The sequence below is a fragment of the Phocoena sinus genome, chromosome X, assembly GCF_008692025.1.
Source record: "Phocoena sinus isolate mPhoSin1 chromosome X, mPhoSin1.pri, whole genome shotgun sequence".
NCBI classification, from domain to species: Eukaryota; Metazoa; Chordata; class Mammalia; order Artiodactyla; family Phocoenidae; genus Phocoena; species Phocoena sinus.
In genome coordinates this window covers 92,506,722-92,532,902 of record NC_045784.1, presented here as the reverse complement: position 1 = coordinate 92,532,902, position 26,181 = coordinate 92,506,722, and the positions used below count along the sequence as shown (strand labels likewise).

Genomic DNA, 26,181 nt, shown 5'->3' with positions numbered 1-26,181 from the left:
AGAGGGTTTAAACTGATTTGCTTTATAGTGAACAAACCAACATCACCTCAGAGGAACTTACTGTCTAGGGGGATAGGTGAAGATATAGAGAAAGCATTGTAATATTGTGTATGTGTGTATGTCGCTGCATATACCTGTACCTCTAAAACACCTATGTCAGATTTGTGGTAGAGAATCAAATGAGATTTGGTGTGAAAGGTGTTTTGAAGAAATCTGACAGTGTTAAAATAGAGCTTTACCATGAGTTATTCACCATTTCAGAGAATCACTGCACTAATAGCCGCTCCATCTGTGGTACTTGAGTCAGCAGTACCACATTCCAGAATCATTCTGCTTCAGCAGACTGTAGCATTCCTGGTGATTCTGCATCAAGCTGCTAGCCTCTGATGACTTCATTACATCTTCTTTTTTTTTTTGATTAATTATTTATTTTATTTATTTTTGGCTGTGTTGGGTCTTCGTTGCTGCACGCAGGCATTCTCTAGTTGTTGTGAGCAGGGGCTACTCTTCGTTGTGGTAGTCAGGCTTCTCTTTGCGGTGGCTTCTCTTGTTGCAGAGCACAGGCTCTAGGTGCGCAGGCTTCAGTAGTTGTTGCATGCGGGCTCAGTAGTTGTGGCTCATGGACTCTAGAGCCCAGGCTCAGTAGTCGTGGCACATGCACGCGCCATGCATGCATGCTCCGCGGCATATGGGATCTTCCCAGACCAGGGCTCCAACCCGTGTCCCCTGCATTGGCAGGTGGATTCTTAACCGCTGCGCCACCAGCGAAGTCCCTACATCTAATAGAGCCATGTATGAGCATTTACATATTAAAATACATATTGTTTCATTATGAACTACTTTTGTTTTCTCTTTGCAATACAATTATGGCATAATAAGTGCTTTTTTTTTTTTTTTTTTTTTGGCCACACTACGGGGCTTGCGGGATCTTAATTCCCCGGATCGAAACCAGGCCCCCTGCAGTGGAAGCACAGAGTCCTAACCACTGGATATGCATTGCGTACATATACATGGAAGGGAGAAAGCATTCCAGGGTGGGAATGACACCAGTGATGTGGCCTGGCTTAGCAACGGTTAGCGTGTCCCCAGACAAGCCAGGATAGGTCAGAGACTTCCTCTGTTCTTGGTCTTGCCATGTTCCCTGGAAGCCACTCCTTTTATCCCTGCCCTCCCCCCCCGGCCCCCTCCCCGCCCAGTGTAATTGAAGACTCCTGGGGGAACTGCCAGGACCAGCATTACAGGAAATTGCCTTGTGGCCAGTGGGGCTTCTCTGGTTACTTTCCTCAGTGACAGAAGACAGTGATGGCTTCCTGTCTGTTAGCTGGGTGTCTTTGCCTCCTTGTTACGCCAAGTTCCCAAGAAACCTCAGCTTGTGCTCCTTATATTTTTGTTCAGCTCCTGTTATTGGGATTTTTTTCCCCCTGTCTTATCCAGCTCCCTGCCTCCAGCCTCCTTGCTCCACACTAGAGATCTGGAAACTTTTGGTCCATGATTGACAAATTTTATGGGACACCTAAAGGGCATTGTTTCGAATTAGGCCATAGCTCCAAACAGATACCAGTTTGGCAATGCCTGTTGAGTCCTCTCCCTTGAAGGTGATGAATTTATCATCCGGAAACAGACTGGTGTTTTTTCTCCTTACTAATTATACGTGTTCATTGAAGACTGCTTGGAGAATACAGAACTATATGGAAACGCAAATAGAAATTATCCATTATCCTGAGAAATATAGCACTCAACATTAGACAAAGGGGGCACAGCACTGGTGAGGATTAAATTCAATGCTGCTCTGCCTCCCTGTTCTCTATTCCATTCCAGCCCCCAGCTTTCACCTTCCACAGCACCTCTTGATCTCACCCTTATGCACTGTCCTGTATACCATAAAGTGGAGGGCAAACTGGAAACTGTACAAAAGCACTTACCATGTCAAAGGCATATAAGAGAGATAAAATATCTTTCATATCAAGAAGGTGTTTGGAACCTAAAATAGCAATATTTTGTCATAGCTCTGCCATCACTACCTTATTACCGAGGTGTGTGGTGATAAAGGGTTGTGGGAATGTCTAAAGAGATAAGAGACCATCTGAGAAATTCACAGTGCTCCCTGGGAATTAGGAAAAGGTTCACAGTACAAAGAGGCAAGAATGATTAAGTGTGAGGCTGGCTCATAAATATGCCTTTCTCTTTTGAACAAAACAGCCAACATTAAACAAAAAAGTTGGATGATACTAAATCCATCCCAGAGATAAAGTTCTTATTACAGATAATAGTTGAATTGTATGTGTTGCTTTTTTTTCCAAGGTGGGGTAGGGTCAGAATGGCAGTTTCCTCATTTTGAGTCTGCATTGAGACAGAAGACTTAGAAAACACTAAGGCATAAGGGTTAAGGTCAAGGCTTGGGAGTTAGACCTGTGTTCAAATCCCAGATCCGTGAGGTCATCAAGCATTTTTCACGTGCCATCCACTGTTTTAGGCATTGGGGATGCAGTGTTGGACAGCACAGATAAGGTCCCTACTTACATGGAGCTTACATTCTAACGGGGGGAGACAGAATGTTTAATGTTGAAAAGGTAACTTAGTGCTATGATTGGAAGTACCTGGGGGCTACTTTAGGTTGAGTGGTCAGGAAAGGCATCTCTGAGAATAGACAATTGAACTGAGACTAGGGTGATAAAAAGAGGCCAGTGATCAAAAACATCTAGGGGAAGAGCATTCCAGGCAGAAGTAACAGCTGGGGCAAAGGCCCTGAGGCAGGAACAGGCTTAAGTGTTTAAAGAATAGAATGAATACCAGTGTGATTGAAGCAGAGTGAGCCAGGGAGAGAGTGAGGAGAACAGGTTGGAGAGGGTCAGCACATGTCAGGTCATGCGGGGGACTTTGGAGAAGTTCAGCTTGTTATAATCATCATCATAAAACAGAGAAGGTGGGAGTTCCCTGCCAGTCCAGGGATTAAGATTCGGTGCTTTCATTGCCGGGGTCCTGGTTCATTCCCTGGCTGGGGAACTAGGATCCTGCAGGCCACGCAGCGCGGTCCCCCCGCCAAAAAAAAAAGCGGAGAAGGGAAAAGGAAGTTGGATTGGAGAGTTTAGGGAATAGTGTACAGTATCACCTGAGAAACTTGGATCTGACTAACTGGGCACAGGGGTTTGAATGCTGTGCTGAAAGTGGGACCCTGAGGAGAACAATTCTGAGGGCAGAGTACAGGGTGGCTATTTTCATCTATCATTACATTTCTGGCACTTGAATTTCTCTCAAGTTCTCTGCTACAGCTGCTGCTTTCTCAATGAGTGCAAATATATAAGTAAGTCCAGCGGGGCTTAGGGATACAGCTAGAGTCTTATTTCCAGCCCCATGTAAAGAAATGCTCTTGTATTTTGTGGCTGGAATTTCTACCTATGTGGGGAGATGTCACAGTTCCCCAACCAGCTACCAAGCTGGCTATATAGTGAGGTATAGACCTGACCTAAAAGGGTGCTAGCTTAAGATGGCTTTTTATTTCATGTGACTCATGACACCGCCAAGCTGCTCTGATTTATTTCGTTAGGAGGAGTGTGGCTAAGGGGTATGCTTCCTGGGCAGCATTGCTTCTTGCTTCGCATGGTTCACTAACTTTTTTCTTTTTTTCTTGTTTTTAATAGGGAGAGAAGAAGCCCTATGGAAAGCCATGTGGAGGCCAAGACTGCATTGGGGGCTGTAAATGCTCTCCTGAGAAAGGAGCCCGAGTAAGTTGCTTCCTTCATTGTTGAAAGACAGATAGTCACAGGAGCCGATATCTGAAGTGTGTGTGTTTTCTTTAGAATTAAACTGCTTAGAATTTTCTCTTATGACCTCATGGAACAAGCAAAGTGATGAAGACCAGCTGGAAGGAGCTTTGCTGACTAATGATAGGCAGAACTAGATTAGTCAAAGTCTCTGACAGACCGGGAAGAGGTTTCTTTAATTGACTCAATAGCGAAGTTTCCTCAACGTTTCATCTGGGGTATTTCCAAAAGGCAATTAAGTTGTGCAGAACCAGATTATGATATGTTTGTAGATGCACATCAATTTTCATAGCTCATTTACAGATAGGCTCTTCCCTACCACTCTGGGGGACAAGTGGTCCAATCGTTATCTACAGACTAGGGATGTGCTTCATCCAAAATCAAGGGTAGCCATAAAGTCCAGAAATATACATAAAGTCCAGACTATACATAAAGAATGATTTATAGATATTATATTAAGGCATAGGACACGTTTCAAAACATTAAGTGAGTTATTCAATGTATTGTCCTTTAATAGCCATGACCAGTTCAAATTGTTGTGCAAATGCAATGAACACAGTGCCTTGATACAGCATTTCTATCAATCCTCGTGTATGCATACGTGATGTGTTGCCCCAGATGATTTGTATTTTTGATTTGCGCTGAAGAAACCTGCATCTTTAGTATAACTCAGCAAAAGTATTCAAGGGGGGGGGATCAATCCATAACAAAAAGTAAAATCCAATCTACATTTTCAAAATTTATGGCCACCCTGTAGAACTGAGATCTTCCGACTTGCAGCGTTGTATTTGCACTCTCAAGCTTACATTGTCGAAGGAAGGTAGCATAAATAGGTCAGCCAAACCCTTAAAAACATAGCCAAAAAGGGAACAGAGTGACCACTCTACCTCCTCTTTCATTATTTTCCATTTGCAGTACAGTAAAATGTCAAACTATGCCAGAATTTGAAGGAAAAGTATAAAAAGCCATCTCTTTTCATCAAAAGGGACCAGACATATTGTACATTAAAGGCAGAGACTTAGGGAATCATAAAATATTAGAAAGCGAAGGTATCTTCGTGAGCTTCTCATCTTATCCACAGATGGTAGAGGAAACAGTCTCTGAGAAGGAAAATGACTTCCCAGGTCACACAGCAGATTGATGACAGATTCAGGCTATTACCTGGGTCTTTTGATTTCTCGCCTATTTACTTTACCCACTGCTGTCTCCCAAGGAAGTCGTGTTCACTACAGCCACCGGGGCCCACGTCCTTCCTCTGATCTATATCTAGGAAACACTTTAGAAAAAAAATAATTCTACAACAAATATATGAATATGCTCTTAAACAACAGCAAGCAACACAGACAATGCAAAAGTCTCCCTTGATGTTCTCTCGGTCCCACTATTGTCTTTCTGGTCTTTTTCTGTGCGTGATCATTTCATTTTCTGGGTTTTTTTCCCAAACTATAATCATAAGTATATATTCTATGCCGTTTTTGGTTGGTTTGTTTGGTCACATAATATGTCCTTAAGATCTTTTCCTCCACCCCAAAGTTTAATCTAGCCATTTCCCTTTTGATGAACACATAGTTTGTTTCCAAATTTTTGCTATTTTAAAAAATGGAAGTGCTACAGTAGAAATCCTTGAACAGTCGTCCTTGTACTCATTTCTAGTGTTGATGCTAAGGATCCGAATTACCAGATGTAAGGGTAATGGGCATTTTTAATTTTAAAAGCCAATGACCAATTACCCCACAGAGTATCTATTCGAATTGATTTACATCAGTATTGTTGTACAAGAGTGCCCATGTTTCTATACCCTTGCCATCACTTGATATTTTTGTTAATATGGGTGAAAATCATCTCAATTCCCAGACTACATGTAAGTTTAAGCATCTTTTCACATATTCATTGCAGGTTTGTATTTCCTCCGTGAATTTCCTGGACATATCCTCTCCCCACTTTCCTAAGGGGTGATTCTTATTGATTTACTTTACCCTTGCAAAGATACAGCAAGTAAAAATGGCCCAAGTGGAAGCAGATGAGATTTGAAGTTTGACACAAAAGGGCATTTCCTGATGGAGCATGAGAGACCCAGCAGTCAGGGAACTGAGAAACAGCTCTGAACTGTTTGTGGGGCTGGGGAGCCTTTAAAACTAGAAATTCTTAGATATTCTGAACAGAGGTCAGTCCTACACCAGGCAAACATGCCTACGATGACCTCATTGTTTCACCCCTGGCTGAGATTTTGATCTTTGAAGATAGAAGGCGGTAGATTTCCTCTGTGAGGAGCTCTCATTTGGATTCCAAACATCTGGAGCCCTAATCTGGCTTCTCCTTTGAAAACATGAGTGGTTGAAGGGTCGTGGGATGGAGAAAAATAGAATATCACTGCACAGATTATTTTCGTCAATATTTAAAAGACTCGGTGTCCACACAGTCAAATATGCTCCTAAAACTTTATTTGTGAAGCCTGAAGTTTCTGGGAACGCTTGTCAAGGTTAGTGAACCAGACCAAGCTGTATTTCATGAGTCAAGAGCAGGAATGTCCTATTTCCCAAGTAGATCAGGAGGCCAGTGCACATGGGGCCGATCCTGTGCACACGGATGCTTGAAGCTGCCCACGCAGCCAGGTCTTTTTTACTCATCTTCCCTACCCTCTCGCGTTCCCAGGGCCAAGCAGGATTGTTTAAACTGGACCCAGCACTGTTGACCCTGCAGGGCAGCCCCTCAGTACCCCTTTTGTGCAGATGTCAGGAAGATTTGAGACTGTTTTCCTTAGCTGAGAAGAGGGCCCCTTTTGGATTTCAAGCTGTTCCTCTCCAGCTCTGCGAGCTGGGAGGGGAACGGAACGTTGGTTCACCCCTGAGATATGCTGCAGCCCTTTGCAGGGCCTGCCTCCTGCCCTGCGGAGACATCAAGCACGTAGCTTGCTGGGCAGTGTGTATTTTTCCTTTGCCAAAGGCCTCTTGAACTGATTAAGACATTTACACAACACCTAGCACTCCTGCGCAACTGTGATCCAACCCTTTTGGGCTTAAGCCATCTCAAACTGATTTCTCGAAGGCATGCCATGCCTGGTAAAAAGCCCTTGCCTAGCGTTGCTGCACTGCTCTGTGCTTTCCAAAGCATCTTTTCCCAGGGTCTGTATCATTATCTGTATGCAACAAATAAACTGATAAGTGATTTGCCCAAGGTCACTAGCCTGTCAGCGGCTAAACCTTATTTAGCCTACTTTAGGAGAATGGCAACTTTAAAAAATGACATGCCTAGTAATGTTAAATAAAGGTGTTTCTCCCCCGCCCCTGGACATTTAAATTTGGATTTAATGTTTGACTTCAAGCTTTCTTTCTTGCGGGTAAGTGTTGTTATCTGGAAAAACCATTCCTTTGAGTTGTTCTCTTCCCTGGTTATTTTTTTTTTCTTCTGCCATTGGATTGATCAAATCGTTGTAGCTTGACATTTCCATCCCTTGCTCTCTTTTCCCTACTGGATTTGAAAGCTGTCTCTGCATTACCGGCGGGTGTTTGTCTGAGTTGGGAGCAGGCGGGACTGTTTGTTTTGTTCTGAGTCTACTATTCCTTAATAGCATTTCAGAGTTTTCCCTGTTTTAAGTGTTCTGGTGTTTACATAAAGCATGGAGAGCTCCTAATTAGCCATGCCATCTAAGGGTGCATTATCACAGAGAATCCCAAACCACAGGGAATGTTTGGATTCCCCACCTAGGTAAGGGCTGTTGGCCCCTGTTTTATGGCTGTGGAAGCTGTGTCCTAGCTAGAGAGTTTATGAGACTAGCCTGAGTTTCACGAGAAACAGCCCAGGGTTCTTAATTCCTTATCTCCTGCCTGCATCCTGCTGCGTCTCTGTCACAAAGTGTGTTTTCCATGAATTCCAGAGCCCAGATGCATTCACCACCAGCCCTTCAATTTACTCTCCTCCTGCAAACAGCTGGCATTCCCTGTGTCAGCTGACCGGCGCCATGGCTACCGAGAGTACCCAGAGGTTGTTCCATTTTCTCCTGAATTAGGCAATTCCGGTAAAACATCTTTCTGTTCTCTCTGGGTGCCCTGACCAGCCACTGTCCTTAGCCTCTGCAGTTCCAAAGCGAAAGCTCATAATGCGCATGACCTCCTTGGGTGGCCGGGCCTTGCTCCAGCTGCCTGCAGATCAGGCGTCTTGCCCCTCTGAAGGCTGGCCTCACTGCTAACGCTGGTCACCACTAACCTTCCTGTTGCCAAAAACAATGGACATTTTTCATTCTTATCTTCTTTGACTTTGCTGCACGAGACACCCCCTTGTTTCCTGCAACTCTCGGTTCCCTTGGATTTCATCGCGCTCTTCTCTCCTGGTTCTTTCCTATTCTGATTGGGACTCCCCAGCGTTCTGTCCTCATCCTACTTCTCTTCTCACTGTACGCCTCTCCCAGGGTGGTTTCATATATTCCAGAGATCTCAGCTACCACCCATACGATGATAGATATTCAGTCTCTATCTCTAGTTCAGACCTTTCTCTGTAGCTTCGGATCAGCATTACCAGTTTTTCGCTGGATATCTCTGCTTGGAGTTTCACTGGCACCACAAACATGTATCACACAGAATTCAACCAGCAACTCCCACCAGACATGTTCCTTCCTAAGTCCTACCTATGTCTTCCCCATCTCAGCCCCACCAAGCACTCCACTGCTCAAGCCAGAAACCCAGGAGTCATTCTTGTCTTCTCTTGCTTTTCTCCACCTCCAATTCGTCATCAAATTCCATCTATTTATCTTCTAAATTGAGCTCAAATCCATCCACTCTTCTCCATACCTATTTTTCTCCAATCCAGGCCTGTATAATTTCTTACCTGAATTGCCGTAATAGCCTCCAGACTGGTCTCTCAACCCCCAGTCCCACTGTTTACCGTCCACTTGCCACTCTGCTGTCATCGTCTTTCCAAAACATAAATATGATCACAAAACTCTTGCTTAAAATCTCTCAATGGCTCCCCATAGATCTCACGATAAAATCTTAACTCTAGCAGGCTTACAAAGTCCTCCATGACAGGGCCCTTGACTACCTCTCCAACATTACCTCTCATCACTAGAAGCCTCCCTCTTCGGAAAAAGAAACAAAACAAAACCCTACACATAAACCGAACTATTTATAGTTCACAGAACCTGCTATGTTACTTAATACATTCCAGGTTTTATACTTGCTACTCCCTTTACATGTACTTCCACTTTATCTGTACTTCCACTGGCTCTACCCTTTTTCTGCTGATTTGCCTCTCTTTACCCATCCTTTAAAACTGAACACAGACTTCACCTCCTCAGAAGCTTTCCGTGATCGAAGGTTATCTACTCTTCTCATCCTTCTTCTCATGCCGAACTACAGCAATCTAATGACTTGTCTGATCTCCACTATCTTATGAATTCCTAAAGGGCAGAGATTTGGTCTCCTTAGACTCTGCAGGGGCAGTAGGCAGTACAGATTGTTTCATGAAGGACTGACCAACCAACCAACCAATTTGGTTGGGTATGGTTCCAGCCCTGCTCTCCTGGATTAGCTCTTAGGTTGCTGTGAAGCAGATGAGAGTCTCTTATCTAGGGAGGAATCCATTCTGCTAAAAGAAGGCAAAGAGCCAGGGCAGTCATTGCCATATCTTTTTTAGGTCTTGTTAGCTGTAAGGATCCCAGCTCTTGCCCACACTCTGGTTCCCACAGCTTGCTTTGGGACTTTGCTCTCCCTAACTCCTCTGGGGTTTTGACCTTGAAAACTCTGATTGCTTCTTACTCTGTTTTACTACCAGCAATTCGTTCTCTTTCCAAGGTGAGGACATTCATGAATAATCGTGAGTGAAAGATAATCACAACCTTTCTTTTTGACATTGATTTCACCCTCCTCTCCACCAAACCTTTTGCTTAAAGCCTCTTAACCTTATGCAAAGTTGATGGTCTTGAGTTTCCCTTGTTCCTCTTCCTTGTGGGGGGAGAGGAAAAGTGTTCGCACAGGGAGGTAGCCACTGGGTGACAGTAGGGGAGGGAAGTAAAAAAAAAAATCAAAGAGCCCTGTGTATTTTAAATATAGTTGTTTGGGTCAAGGATCATTGATGGTAATGTTAAAAGTTAGTGTCTCTGCCCGGAGTCAAGATGCACTCGTAGCCCAGCAGATATTTGTGGTTATCTTAATCCTCTCTTTGATTATATTGGGACAGTGTGGGATTTATGGAACATATTATCCGTACTAGTGAGGGAGGCTTCTGTTAAAGAGGAGCAAAGGAGCTGGAGGAGGGGATTAATACGCAGCTGTGGAGTCAAGAGCACTGCTTTAGGTAGCCAGAGACCTCAGTGCCATGCCTGAGCTTTGCCAACTGGATGACATTGGGCTGCTGCTTTCCCCTCTCAGCGTCCCAGTTTACCAGTCAAAAAAGAGTAAGGGGTTTGGGCAGGGTGATCTCAAAGAACCCACCAGCTCTGATGATCGTAGTCAGACCCCGTGCTACTGTACCATGACAGTTCCTTGCCCCTAAAGTGTCTTATCGTGCTTTCTAGTGTGGCAGTGAGATACGGAGGGCCATTTTTGACAGTGTTCTACCCTCTGGAGTGGTGTCTTGGCAGCTGCCTCAGACGTAAATCACTTGCTGTGGCTTTTTACTGCCGATGCTAGAAGCGCCTAACAGCTGAAGTTGCACCCCTGCAGGAATGTGCCGTGCTCTCCTCCTTGGCCATCTGGCTGGTGTGATCTGAAGAGAGTCACAGGGATGTCGACTCACCACACACACCCCCCAAATACCTTCCCTGCCTGGCCTGCCTGCAGTTCTAGCTTTAGAGACATACTCTTTAGGTTAAGCATGGCCCCATCTTTGCATTGCTTGAATAAATTGCAAAGGCCTGTCCTCTGGGGAGGAGTCGTGTGTACAAATCTTTAGAGACTGCTCAGTTTCCTTGTCCTGCCCTGCTCATCCATATGTCAGAGACATTGGATATCAAGACATGGGTGAGGATCTTGCCTGCTAATGTGTGACGTAGTCTCTCCTCCCAGAATCTGCCTTCATCTTCCCTCCACAGATGTACCCTCCTCTCCTCTCCTCTCCTCTCCTCGTTTTTCTCTGGTCTCTAACTTCCTTCTTTCTCCTTCCCGGCTTCCCTCCCTCCGGCTCTAGCATTTCTAGCTCTCCATCCCTCATTCTCATTTTCCTCACCCAGTTACTGCTCTCTGCTTTCAGTTGCCTGGGAGTGCTTCCTGTGTCACCAGTCCCTGTTTTCTGTCCTCTATGAGCAGGTGTGAAATTATAGCAGCAGGAGATCGGAAAGAGTGGCTGAGATGTACTTACAGAAGCATTGCACTTCTCCAGAGATTCTAAATCTCCAAGCCTGGATCAGTGGTCTCCAAAATTGGTGGGTTTGGGTGGAGGGGGAGGTTGGCACATGCAAATCAGTCCATTGTAAAAATCAGTGTGAAAGAAAATATTACGACTTCTATTTCCATTTAAATTGAAAACATCTAGAAAGAAATTAAGATTTGGATTAAAACAATGTAATTTATGTAAAGTGCTTAAAACAGTGTATAGTACACCAAGTGCTATCTAAATATTAGCTATTATTAGCACTACTATTAAGCCTTTCAAATATGCAATACACATATTGTCACTGGCACCCTCTGTTGCATATGCTTTGTAAGGTATTCTGAGGGAAGAATGGGAGCCCACAGGTGGAAGGGTTGACCCTGGAGCCCTTACTTTTTTTTTTTTCCTCTATGTGTACCAGAGGTATTGCTACCTCCTTGGGCCCAGTTAAGCGGATTTACGGATTATATTATCTAACTACGTTAACCCTCACAAAATGGACAAGTGGCTTAAGAAGATTCCTGCAAATAAACCATGTACTGAAGATAATACCAGTTGGGCTTCCCTGGTGGCACAGTGGTTGAGAGTCCGCCTGCCGATGCAGGGGACACGGGTTCGTGCCCTGGTCCGGGAAGATCCCACATGCCGCGGAGCGGCTAGGCCCGCGAGCCATGGCCGCTGAGCCTGTGTGTCCGGAGCCTGTGCTCCGCAACGGGAGAGGCCACAACAGTGAGAGGCCTGCGTACCGCAAAAAAAAAAAAAAGAGAGTACCGATAATGTAAGCGCATGAAAATGGCAGCGCTCACACTTCTCTTACTCCTTGAATGAGTTTTTCCATCAGCCTCATTGTGAGGTAAAAAGCACAGCAACCTAATCATACCTGACAAGAAGTCAGCAAAAAAGTAATGATGTAAGAATAATCAAGAAGACTAAATGAAATATGGATTTATACCCATTCTCAGTAATGAAAGGTCTTTCCCTAAGTGTATATGGTGCCTTGAAATATTAGCTAATAATACAATGAAGCCATCACAATGAACAAGACATTTGACATGCTATTTATTTCATCTTTAGCTCATCCTTTTACATTTTCTATTTATTGTGTGCATTTCATAATATATGTGTAGGTACATATATATGCAGAGTAGGACATGTATATAATTTATATAATCATTAATAATATAGTGTGTATATATATAAAGCATGCTCTAATTTGTGTGTGTGTGTGTGGTACGCAGGCCTCTCACTGTTGTGGCCTCTCCCATTGCGGAGCACAGGCTCCGGACGTGCAGGCTCAGCGGCCATGGCTCACGGGCCCCGCCGCTCCGCGGCATGTGGGATCTTCCCTGACCGGGGCACGAACCCGTGTTCCCTGCATCGGCAGGCGGACTCTCAACCACTGCGCCACCAGGGAAGCCCTGCTCTAATTTTCTTTTAACTGTAAAGGGTGTGCAATCAGAAAGACTTGGAGACCACTGGCCTAGACCATACTTAAAATAGATGGGACCCACGAGCGGAGGCAAAAGAACTTGAATAAGAAAAAAAATAACTGTCCCCAAATCTCTTGTTCTTTCCCTATCGAACAGCCATGCCACCAACTTTAGAGCCTCACCTTGACAACTTTATATAAAATAAAGCAATGGGTATCTCAGGAGCTGGGAGAAGTGAGACAGCAAAGAAATTTAAAAATCATAAAATCTCAAGCCTGGGTGGTTGGATCCAAGCCTCAAGTGGCATATCATGGTTTATAAACCATGCGTGTGAATGCTCTTTCCCTCTCTTTAAATGTGAAGACTTTTAGAAGAAGCCATTTCAGAGAGGTTAAGAGACTTTCCCAAGGTCCTTTGCGAGTGGCATAGCTGAGATTTGAACCAAGTATTCTATCCCCCTGCTCAGCGTTCTTTCCACCATGTCAAATGGCCTCTTAATTTCATGGCCATAATCAGCTGAGCTCATCTTGATTAGACTGTTGTGAATGGAGGAATACTTGTAGTGGAGAAGAAAAAGATGCCGAGAAGATGTAGACCAGATACCAACAAATCAGTCGTCCTTTCCCTGCCCCAGTGAGAAGTAAGCCCTGACCATGTGTATAGCATCTGTTTATATCCTTGTCTGGGTTTTAAAATGTTTTCCTAATATCCCTGTCTTTTAAAAGTCACAAGAACTGAAATCCATGCATAAGGAAAGCCTGGTTTTCATCTGTGATTACAAGTTTTGTGAGGTGTCACATCAGTTTTTACAGCTCTGATACAGGTCTGTCCCTTTATGTAGGCCACTCGCTGTATGGAAGTTCTCTACAATGGAGTTAGAAATGTGTAGACATGAAACTACCAAGTATATGTCAAGGAAATAATATGGTGTCTGTTCTGAGAAGACTTGCATTAATGGAAGTCTTCCAAGAATGTTTAACAAAATTAATTGCATGGCATCTCTCTTAAGCTATAGAAGTCGATGGGAAAAAATGTGCATTGCTTTGCAGAAATGTACCTCACTGTCATCTTTTCAAAAGAGCTTTTATTTTAACACATAAGTCAAATGGCCACCTTTACTTATAGAGGTAGAGATCCTAGACTATGCTCTGCATTTTGTTTTTCTCATTGTGTTACATCAGGTTCAAGCCCACTACACAAACATTTAAGGAAACACTCTGGGGGGGGCAGGTGCAGGCACTCCGGAGAATGCAGACATATCACAAGCACCAGAGTTAGGGAGACTACACACACACACACACACACACACACACACACCACAGCCAGCAGCAGCCCTTAACTACACAGCACTACATCACCTGATTGAAAGTCTGAGTGCCAGGGAGCACAAGTTCTCAAAAGGAGGTATTGGTATAGACTGGAGTGATTAAACAAACTATTTTTTAAATTATTATGACAAAAATGTTTCTTTAGGAAGATTAATTTGATGGGCGCTGTACAGAGTGGATTAGAGTGAAAGACATGATAGGTGGATAGAATGCTCTCTCTATTTAGAGGTTAAGTGGCATGTCCAAAATCCCCTGGCACAGCAGAATGGAAACTCTGCATTTTCTTCTGCTCAGATCCTATCTTTCTTAAATGATTCTCTCCAAACTCGAACACATGCAGAGATGCATACACATTCAAACAGTGATTTGACAATGAGGCTCGTCTTCATTGAAGGTATCACCTTTTTGTTTTTTATTAACTGAACGATGGTACTAGTTCCCTTTCCACCACATTCCTCTAACTCCTTGGAAACTAGTATCCCCACTGGTTATTCTCTACTGATCCCAACTGAGGAAAACTCATCCCAAAACCAAGTGGAATCAGCAGCACTGAAGTGACCTTATTTTGATTACAGAGAGGACAGTAAGGTGCTTCTCTCCATCACATGCTAAAAGCTCCTACAGTTACTACAGTGCCCAGTGAGAAAGGCCACCTCAGTGGGTTCTGAAAGAGCATCTGTTTCCTACTTGATGCATTTTGTTGTGGGAGTTATGAGTGAAAGGTGGGGTTTGAGGAATCATGAAAGAAGGAAGGCACTGGTTCACATAAGACAGATCTTAAAGCTTGATCAGCGGAGAAATCTACAGAATACCTTAGAATGGTTCCCTTATCCTGAATTACCAGCTAGGATCTTAGCAGGCTCTGTGGACTTAACTAAGCACTCGGCTTTGCTATGACAGCTTTTACAGTTTTTACAAGGTTAGTTTTACTCCTTAATTTTTGAAAACCCAGAGGAAAAAAGGTTCGTTCCTTTAGACCCCAGGAAGATTAATGTATGTGTTTGGTTATCAGCCATATCAAAGAAACCAATGGTTCTGGCCCTGTACATGTCTTTTCTAGTTCAAGTAATTGGAGCAACTTGGCATTCCACTGCTTTGGTTGGGTTCCTTCTTGGGGTTGACACCGATCAGTGGTTGCTGCCCCCTTCACATGTTGCTGCGGGAATGCCAGTAAAGCTCTGAGCAAAGCAGGGAGCTGTGGAGAAACAGGCTGTGAGGCCCTGAATGGAATGAGGGGTAACCAGGGTTCAGGAGCCAGGTTTCCCCAGAGAGAGACAAAAAGAAAGCAAACAAAAGGAAGAGACAGGTCTAAACAGGCTCCCCAGACAGGGCCCCTGTGCTGTAAGAACAGAGCCTTAAACTTCACAAAGCTCAGGAAGGGAGGGGAGCCAGGGGTTAAACACAGCCTTTGCAATTCAGTTGAAGAATGATTAACTGAGCACACACAGAAAAGCCACACGTGTCCATATAGAGCAACATTTGTTATTCTTAAAACCAGCGCAGACACTCCATGAATTTAAAAACGTACCTAAAGCTGTACATCCACAGAGATATTAGTGTTGATCCCCAGAAACCCCAAGGGTACCACCCCTCTGAAACAGACTCAGAGAGGCTCAGCAGTGCAGAAATACCGGGAGTCCCACCATGCCTAACAGAGGGCTGGTTTTTGAGGCATGTGACAGAGCTTAATGCCTGATGAATCCAGTCCTGGCACCTGGGGCCAAGGTTCCAATGACTGGCACCGGAGTAGGACACACGAATCTCTCTTTGAGTTTACCTTCCAAATCAGGCCCAAGCCTAGCTCTAGCTAAGAGCAGGGTGGAAGCCAGTCTCCTCTGGCCCGTGTGAAATGAGGGACCGGGCTTGAAGGCCTCCCAGGTCCCTTGGAGGAAGCAGAGCAGGCGCTGTAGCAGAGCCCCTGTCCCCTCATCTCCCCCAGGCTCATTGACAACCTAATGACAAGCCGCCCCCAGGCCCCAGTGTCCCAGATCCCTGAGGGGAAGCTCATCGCCCACCCGCCCGGGAGTGGCACGGGCTCCTCGCGGGGTCCCCAGAAGCCCCCACTCCCCGAGGGCCCCGAGCCAGCACCCACTCCCACACCCAGTCCGCCCCCGGCGCCCGGAGGCCGGGTCTCCCAGGGGGCCGCTCAGCTCGCTTCGCAAGGCTGCCTCCCAGGGGAGGAGGACCAGCCGGGAGGAGACACACAACTTCCTCCGCAGCCAGAGGGGGAGGCCCGGGGCGGCCCTGAACCACCGACCCGCCGCCCCACCGCGTTCACGGCGCAAACCGAGGGGCCGCCGGCCCTTAGCCATGGGAGAAGCCAGTCGGGAAGAAGCAAACGTGGAAACAAACACAACCTGGGAACTTTGGACCAGCTTCCAAACTGAAAGTCCTCAAATATACCTTGGCCGCCCCCTCGCAAAAAAAGCATTTGCCTCATGAGAAAACCTAGGCACTTAGATTGCAGGATGGCAGAGCCAGAGCACCTCGGGGGATCATGTCGTCCAACCGTTTCATCTTACGTATGGGGTCCATAGTGTGGAAGAGACTTAAGCTCCAAGGAGTTTTCCTTGATTATGAAGGCCAGGGGTGTGTGTACTGAACCATGGAACTTGTGAGCAGGAATGCCCTTAACCCAGTGACCAGATATTCTTCCCACTTCCCAGGGATTCACAGGTACCCAGAACAGGGTAGGGGAAATTTCCCATTTTGGTAGTACAAGAAAGTACAGTGGTTGAGAGCACAGGTTTTGGAGCCAGATAAGCCCATCTTTTAAGACCTGGCTTTATCAATTACCAGATGTGTGGTCTTTACCCAGTGGTTCACAACCAGGGGCAGTCTTGACCCCCAGGGAACATTTGGCCAGGTACGGAAACATTTTTGGTCACCATAATTGGTGGGGTGCTACTGGCATCTAATCAGTAGAGGACGGGGATGCTGGTAAACATCCTACAATGCACAGGACAGTCCCTCACAACATGGAATTATCTGGTCCAACATGTCAAGAGTGTCAAGGTTGAGAAATCCTGTGTTAGGCAAATGACTTAACCATTCTAAGCTTTAGTTTCTTCATCGGTGACCTGGAGTAATAGTACCTATCTCACAGGGTTGTTATAATATATAGACTAAAACATATAAAGCCATTAGCATAGTGTCTGGCACAAAGTAAGTGCTCTACTAATTATTAGCTATTAGTTCCCCAAACCCTCCATTAACTCCACCTTCTCTTATAGCTACTGCCCTGTATCTCTGTTCCTCTTACAGCATAACTCATTGAAATAGTTGTTTATTCTCAAAATCTCCACTTTTCACATTCTCTCTCGAACCTACTCTAATCAGGCTTTCTTTGCCACCACTCCTTTCTTATAAATGTCACCCGTGACATCCACTTTGTTAATTGCAACGACCGTGTCTCAGTCTTCATCTTACTTGACCTGCCATCAGCATTTGAAATGGCTTTTCACTCCCTGTTTCTTGAAAAACTTTCTTTGCTTGGCTTCCAGGACACCACTCCTTTGATTCTCCTCCTACCTCAATGTAGAAAGCTTTGCTCCAAGAGGAGAAGGACTTGGTCTGATTTGTTTTGTTTTGTTGAATGAATAAAGTAATGAATAATATTTATTGTAAGGATTAAATGAGATCATGTATGTAAAGTGATTAGCACACATCAAGCACTTAACAACCGGTCACTGTTACCAGTACTACTACAACTATTACCACTGATGTTACTGCTATTATTATCCTTCTCCCCTACTGGGCTATGAGCCTCGAGCATGGGTTAACGTTTAGCTTTATTCAATAGCAGGGTATATATCCAAATCTGGGTATGTATCCAGAAAACAGTTTGCTATGGATGAGAGTACTTGACGAGGGCACGAGCCTAGAGCAGGACCTTAGAGGAGAAATAGGTTTGGAAGAGCTTGATCGGGGGTGGGGGTGGGTGGCTAGAGTCTCATGGGAACAGGCATCCAGAAGGGAGTCACATCTTAGCCATTTCCACTCCCCTCTTCATAAATGATGAGACCATAAAAGGTAGGGAGTAGCAGTTCTCACCCATTAATCATCTCAACTCCTCCTCTCCCAGGTATGGGGGAGAAGCGGGACTGTGACCAAATGTTAGCATGAACAGAGCTTATCTGTTGGGCTTGACAGAGTGAAAAGCAACATAAGTTCACTTGACTCACAGTACTGATTGAACTTCATTTTCAGTCATCTTGAACTTTGAGCAACTTTGTACGCTAATCAGCTCCTATTAGCATCTGTACACATTTGCAAGTGGCGTTTATGTTAGCCTGAGGATTTGGCTCCTTAGGGATAGCCATTAGAAAAAGTACATAACCCAAATTTTATTAGAAAACTTGTGAACACTCAAAACATCTATTAAGTGTTGCTGATCATTGTAATAACATAATTTGTCAGCATTTTAGTGAAAATGAGGTAATAACCAAATAGGCTATTTGAACCAAGATTCTCTTTTCCATTAAAAATGGAATGTCTGGTTTTTATAATATTCATGCCATTAACTACTGCCAACTGTGGCATTAAGTAATGACTAGCCTTTCCTTTCTTTCCTTCACCACCTACTCCAAACAAAATGTCCGTAGCTTGGACCCTAAGAAATGCTATTAAATAAAACCCATATGTTTTCAGTCCCTGGCCGTCTAAAACCTACACTCCTGCTCACTTGCATTGCATTATAGCCCATGTGCAGTAACCAACCTGCTTTACAGATGGCTCAGCCTATCTGTAACTTGCCAAATGGGACCTGGCCAAGTGCAGAGAAAAATTGCAACATTGGTTTACATTAACAACCAAAGACTTTTTTTTTTTAATCCATAAAACTCTAACCATTGACTTCAAAAGGAATTATGGTAATACAACTTTATTTTCAAATCAGCATTAATTTTCTTTGGGTTTCAACTTGCCATCAACTCAGAGATCTTCTAAAAATTAACTTAGTTTCTAAATTTTCTAAACCTTTTCAACAGTCTTGTTTTTTAAGCCTTCCAGTAGGTGCTGAATAAATACACAAGTGACATAAAGGCCACCATGATTTTCCAACTGGCTGTGCTGTTGGTGACTTCTGGCAGCTCTACTATTATTTGTCAGAGATCCTCCAATACCCATCTGGGTCCACAGATAGCCAAGGCTCCTGAAAGAAGTGTTGATAGAGCCCAAGGGGGGAAGTTGTAATTCATTCTGGAAAGGTGACCCAGCTGCCCGAGTCCCCTGAGCCCTCTATAGATGCCAAATGAGCTCCTAGCCTAGTAGTCCCATCTGTGATCTAAATGTGTCCAGAAACCACCCACTCATCTCCTCATGTCGACTAATATGCTCACAGAGACATATTTTTCCTACTAAGATATAGACATTGCTTTCAGAGCTGTCCGAGGAAATGATTGTCATCTTTTTCATGGTCGCCGTCATAAAAGTGATAACACATAACAACGAGATAATAATAGTTGTCACCATTTATGAAGTATTTACTATGTGCCAGGCATTGTACTAGGTATTTTACGTGTGTTGTCTCAATACTTTAATGAGATATAAATACCATACCAGAAAGCTAACCCTTTGAAAGAGTACAATTCAATGGTTTTTAGTACATTCACAAGGCTGCCCAAAACCATCACAACTATCTACTTCCATTACATTTCGTCACCCTGTCTCATTTAATTTTCACAGTAGCCATGGGGAGTAAGTATTTATTTTAAACCCCATGTTACAAACGAGAAAACAAAGATTTAGTGAGGTTAAGTGATTTACCAAGTTCCCACAGCGTGTAAGAACTGAGAGTTCTTTCATGTGGAACTGAGAGTCAAAGGCAGATCCCTCTGGGCCCCAAACCCATATATCTCTTTCTTTCTTTCCCCTTGATGGTCCTTTATTTGTACCATGGTCCATTATCGGTTCCACCAACAGGGACACTAAAGGGAAAAGTCGTAACTTTCCTATTTCTCTCTTCCACTTCTTGCCCTCCTCTCCTTTATCCCTCGTGGGATTAATGGCTTTGGTATCCCTAGCAACCACCCTCCTCCTGCTCACACTGCCTTCATATACATACTAATATACAGCACACAGTTCCCCTGTCAAAATCTCTTCTCAGCTAGTGACCTGACTTTGCATTGAAGGTCTAAAAGACGTATAAAACTTTAATTTGTTATACTCTCTTAGGCCTACTTTTGTTTAACAGTAAGCCATCATTTAGCATAGTGATAAGAACAAAACTTATTTTTTATCTTTTGGCTGCGTCGGGTCTTCATTGCTGCGTGCAGGCTTTCTCTAGTTGCGGCGAGCGGGGGCTACTCTCCACTGTGCGGGAGCTTCTCATTGCGGAGCACGGACTCTAGGCGTGCGGGCTGCAGTAGTCGTGGCATGGGGGCTCAGTAATTGTGGCCCGCGGCCTCTAGAGTTCAGGCTCAGTAGTCGTGGCACACAGGCTTAGTTGCTCTGCGGTATGTGGGATCTTCCCGGACCAGGGCTCAAACCCGTGTTCCCCTCATTGGCAGGCGGACTCTTAACCACTGCGCCACCAGGGAAGCCCTGAAGAAAACTTTTGACATCAAGCTTAGATTTTAAGTTCCAGTCTGGTTTCCCCATGCTAAATGTGTTACTCTGGGCAATTCACCCCTGTGAGCGTCAGTTTCCTCAGCTGTAAAATGCAAATAATAATAATAATAATACATGCGGGACTTCCCTGTCAGTCAGGTGATTAAGACTCCACACTTCCAATGCAGGGGGCGTGGGTTCGATCCCTGGTTGGGGAACTAAGTTCCCACACGCCACGTGGAGTGGCCAAAAAGTAATAATGGTACACACGCATCACAGGCCTGCTATGAGGGCTAAATGGCATATACATGCTAAATGTATAATGCAATGCCTTGAAACAGAGTACATGCTCAGTAAATGGCAGTAGTTATGTTGGTGGCTTCAGTGACTGGGTAGAATGCAGAATTATAGAGCACACATTAAGATATATGGCCTAGAATCTCTCTAGACTGCAGGCCCACAGGGCAAATGTTGATTAAAAAAAAGCATTTATTATGCAAGGAAATGAATGATAGTTTGCCAGGTAGTATACCAATCAAGTTAAATAGTTCCTGCAAACTCTTGCCAGGTTAATCAACTAAAAGCATAAAGATCCCTTCTGGCATTAAATCTCTGGTTGCTTTCCTCACAGCAGTCACAGCATTTCCCTGTTGTCATCAAAAAGCAAAACTTGACTTGGAAGATATTGAGCACAGCCAGGAGTGGCACAGTGTCCAGTTGGGTCTGACCTGCCTGAGGAGATCAAGTAGTCTTGGCAGACCCATGTGGCTGGATAGAGGTCAAAGGCCCAAATATAGCTGAGAGTATAACCCATGGGCTATTTTAGAGTTAGCAGGTCAAGATGAGAGTCTGGAATAGAGATTTCAAGCAGGGTTATCAGGTTAGGCTTTAAGTCAATTTCAACAGCCAATCCAAACAGGAGCAGTCAGCAAAGGTCCAAAGAGCAGGGTGCCCCAACACAATCCAGGAGCAAATACCAGAGACCCAAACTTGACCCATGAGCATAGTTGCCATTGTTTATTTACCATATAAACAGACACTTTGCTAAGGGCTTTACTGTGTATTCATTATCTCATTTAATTCTTACCACTATCTTATAAGGGTAAGTAGCATTATCTTCCCCATTTTAAAAGTTAAGGAAACAAAGGATCATAGTGCTGGAAAGTGGTGAAGCTGGGATTAAATCCCAGATCTGTCCAACATACATGCCCTCAACCACTGCATCATATGAATGCCTCCTCAAACACTATAGTACTGCTGGTAACCAGAGGCCACACACTTGGAGACTTAGGCACAAGGATAAAATGATCCTAGCGATAAAGCTGACTTGCTGCTTAGCCAGAGAATTATTGAACTTGGGGTCATGGTTTTTTCTACTTTGTGGTCGGAGGAATATGCTGAGAGTCTGAGGTGGGGCTGAGAGTATCAGTATCAGAGACGTTGTCTTAACTGCCTCATATATTCTAATTGTCAGTGGTCACAAATAGAATAATAGCTCCTATCACTCTACCTTTAAATTTCTTATCTGCTTCCCTTGATCTATAAAAAAAATATGACAAGCAGGAGGAGGTGGCTCTTTGTCCCCTAAAGAGCTATGTAGCCTTCTGGTAAATTAAATGACAACAATTCTTCTAAAAGGTGGCCCCATTTTGCAAGGATGGAGTCTGGGTGCTACAGAAATAGGCTCAGAAGGAAAGCGCTATAGACTGTGGTAGATGGGTGGCCTCTGTTGGAAACCACCTTGCTCTTTTTGGAGGGTGGAGATAATACTGTGAACTACCTCTGAATGCTTTCTTCCCTCTAGTGGTCAGTGGAAGGAGGAAAGAACAGTGGTATAAGCGGTGCCCACTTTTTACTGTAAATGCAATCCTGGAAATAACATCCAAAGATTACTTCCTTAAAGAATAATGTTATAATTGGAGCTATGTTTCAAACCAAGGATACTATATCAAATAAATTTAAAATATGACCAACAATTTGTCATATTAGCAAAGATACTTACAGTAGGACTATAATAATTCTAAATAATAAAATTAAGGCTTGTGCCTTATAATGGACACAGGTACAGTCTACATAATGATTATAAAAGGGATCCCTGCTGTATCATTCTTTTTTCATCTAATTATAAAATGCCACCTAAAATAAACAATACAATATACATTGACTAAACTTTTTATTCACAATTTTTTCACCTTCTTAGATGTTAACTTTAAAGTGCTTTCCAAAGTAATCTAAGTTCTTTCCACAGAGCCATTTATAAAATGAAGTTCCACAATCACCCAGATACTGTTCAAACAATTTCCAAATGTGTCTTCCAAATTAATGCTGCCAATTTCCCTTCCCAATTAATCCTCTCTGCATTTTGGCAAGGTGTATCAATAGCCTTAAAAATGTTCACAGCCTTTGACACAGTAATTCCACTCTTACAAATGTAATTGAAGGAAATAAAGAAGTACAGAAAGATTGATGAATGAAGATGTTTGTCAGAGCCCTATGTATAACAGTAAAAAGTGGAAAAAGCCTAAATGTCGTACAGTAGGGGAATGGTTAAGTAAAGAAATATGGTATATCCCTTGCAGTGGAATAACGTAGTCGATGATAAGATATTTCTTTGAAGAATCTTTAATGACTTGGAAAAATGCTTATGATATAATGTTAAGTGGGAATTATGGGCAACAAGTATTTGTACAGTATGATCTCAAGTTTGTAATGATGATAATTATAATATATATCTAACTGTAAAAAAAATACTGGAAGAACATACACCACAAAATTAGCAGCGGTTATCACCAAGAGGTAGAATTGTGGGGGAAATTTTGGACAGGCAGAGGAAGAAGAGCCCACAAAAAAGACTGAGAAAGTATTCCTAAATAGGATGCTAATGAGATCTGAAGGAATGAGGAGATAGCTAGGTAGCAGAGCCAGGTGGGTTTTCTTGGGAAGAGGCCTGGATCTATTCTGTGAATGAGAGGGTGGACTCAAGTAGGGTGACCAATCATCCTGGTTTATCCAGGACCAAGGGGTTTCCCAAGATGTGGGAGTTGAAGTGTTAAAACTGGGAAATTTCTGTGCACACTGGGATGCATTAGTCACCCAGACTCAGCAAACTGAGGCCGGTAGATGGGTAGTGTCATGACCAAAGTCACACAGGAAGCAGAGCACTGGGCTGGGAATTCAAAGGGCTTAATTCTACTCCCTATTTATTTATTTATTTATTTATTTTTGCGGGCCTCCCACCGTTGTGGCCTCCCGTTGTGGAGTACAGGCTCCAGACGCGCAGGCTCCGTGGCCATGGCTCACGGGCCTAGCCGCTCCGCGGCATGTGGGATCCTCCCGGACCGGGGCACAAACCCGCGTCCCCTGCATTGGCAGGCGGACTCCCAACCACTGTGCCACCAGGGAAGCCCTACTCCCTATTTTGCTGCCTCTTAGCAAGATACTTAATTTCAGTCTTAGTTATGGCTATAAACACTTACCTTGTTTGCTCACCAGCTTGTTCTGCAGACTATATTCAATTATTCGCAAATACAAGGGATTATCGGTAATAATAAACATGTACTAGGCACACACTACATCGCTTTGGGGCACAATTCTAAGATTAGGGGAGTATGAATAATTCCAAATTTGTAGAATTTTGAAGTCTTAGTGAGATTATATTTCTAAATAAATTAATACAATGCTTGTCTTCTAGTAAACACTCATTAAACATTAGCTCTGGTGATTATATGTGACTGATTATATGTCTCAACTTGAAAAAGACAGATATGAGAATCCCTAAAAGTACTATCCATGAGATAGTACTTCGATTAATACTCCCATTTTACAGATGAGAAAATTGTGGCTCAGAGAGGTTAACCGCCTTGCCTAAGTGTATACAGTCAGTAAGTGATAGCGCCATTTGTCCCTGGTCCAGCACTCTTTTTCCACTTTATTAAATTGCCACCCAGTCAAAAGCCTTTTGGCTTTTTTTGAGAACATTGGCAACAGTTTTTTTCTTTTTACTGTAGACAACCTTCTTCTTGCGTACATCTTCAGTTTAGTCAAAGCCTACTCTTGGGCCAAATAGAGGACACCAGGGAACAATCTATGGGATATTTGTTAGCAAGCCTCAGAGAACTTCAAGATTCTTTAGTAAGGCTGTAAACCAATTACAAGGTCTGGAAGACACTTCTCATGCAGTAAGGCTGAAAGTCAGTAGTGTTGTGGTGAATGTTTAGCCACTGGCTCTGGGAGAGGGAGTAGAGGGACCCTGATTTGTAGCATGTGCAGACGTCATGTCGTAAATATTTCCACCAGGGCTGATTTCAAACTACCATTGTGATTGGCTTCTGTGAACCAATGCTAGCCAGTACAAGCCAAGGCAGACCAGTTCCAATGCACCACTAAAAGCAGAATACCAACTTTGAATCAGTTGCTTTCCTGAGCATATATAAACTCAGTGAGAATTCAAGTATGGGCATTATTCAAGGAGCTTGGTTTTAGTATGTCAAAAAGGGAGGGGGAAGGGAGTGTAAGTTAGTGGGTTAGGATCCAGCCGGTGAGATAATTTAAGGGAAGGCCCAGGGGAACAGAGGAGCTTCTGGTTACTGCCTGCAAGTCCAGGTCTGGCCACTCATGAAACCTCTCAGTAAAGCCAAAGCTAACACCTGTCATAGGAATGAGAGAAACTTTTTTTTTCCCCCTGCTTGTCAAGCTTTTCATTTTCCCACCAACTTTCTATTTTGAACATTTTCAAACCTTCAGAAACGTTACAAGAGTAGAACAATGAGCGCCCATATAGCCTTCACCTAGATTTACCAATTCTTAATATTTTCCCACATCTACTTTATTACTCTATTTTTATGAACTATTTGAGAGGTATTTGCAGATATCTTGACTCTTCACCCCTAAATACTTGAGTAAGAGTCTCCTGAGAACAAGGGCACTATCCTCTATAGCTACAATATAGTCATCACACTCAGGAAATACAACTCTGATACCACAGACAGGTATAAAGTCTATATTTGCACTTCCCCAATTGTCTCAGTAATGTCCTTACAGCTTTTTTTTTGATGCAATAAAATATTATGAATTGCATTTAATTGTCAGTATCTTTGGTCTCCTTTAATCTAGAACCGCACACCCCACTTTTTTTTCTTTTGTCTTTTATGTCAGCAACATTTTTTTAAGAGTCCAGGCCAGATGTTTTGCAGAATGTCTCTCAATTTGATTCCTCTGATTATTTCTCATGAATACATTGAGCTTAAACTTTTTTTGTTTTCCATAATGTTATATCCTTCTCAGTGCCTCACAACAGGAAGAACATGTCATTTTTACCATTATTGATAATGGTAAACTGGATCATTTGGTTAGGGTGGTATCCAACGTATTTCTCCATTGCACTGATACTGGCAAAGTTTTGAGTTTACGTGAATATCCTGTTCCAGGAGAAGCTTCTTTATGCCACAAGTATAAATTACCTTATTACTGAAAATATAAATTACATGGTTCGCTGCAGAACCATGGGTTGAAAAGGCATTTTCCCTAATTAAAAAAAAAAAAAGAAGATGAGATTTATTTTAAAAAAAAAAGCTGGCAGTAAGCCTCTTAGACAAATTCATGAGCTATTCACATGACAAGAGATCTTATCTAAATAAGGGGTTCCTTATCTAAATCGTGACCTGCTGCTGGAAGGGTATGTCCCAGTCTATACATATATATGTATCCCTAGAATATAGCCTAGTGCCTAGGCTACCATAGGTGTTCAGGGAAAGTTTATGGAATAAATGTCTCTCTAATTGTACTGTCTCCATGAATGAGAAATTAATCATA

General features: G+C 43.4%; 1 protein-coding gene across 2 annotated transcripts in view; it reads left to right on the top strand.

The window, feature by feature from the left end:
• Positions 1 to 26,181, top strand: part of COL4A6 (collagen type IV alpha 6 chain) — a 279,711-nt gene that overhangs the window by 119,486 nt on the left and 134,044 nt on the right. For both annotated transcript variants that reach the window (XM_032620898.1, XM_032620899.1), the window contains exon 3: positions 3,639 to 3,722. In XM_032620898.1, the coding sequence (XP_032476789.1) occupies positions 3,639 to 3,722 (84 nt within the window). The remainder of the gene's footprint in view (positions 1 to 3,638; positions 3,723 to 26,181) is intronic.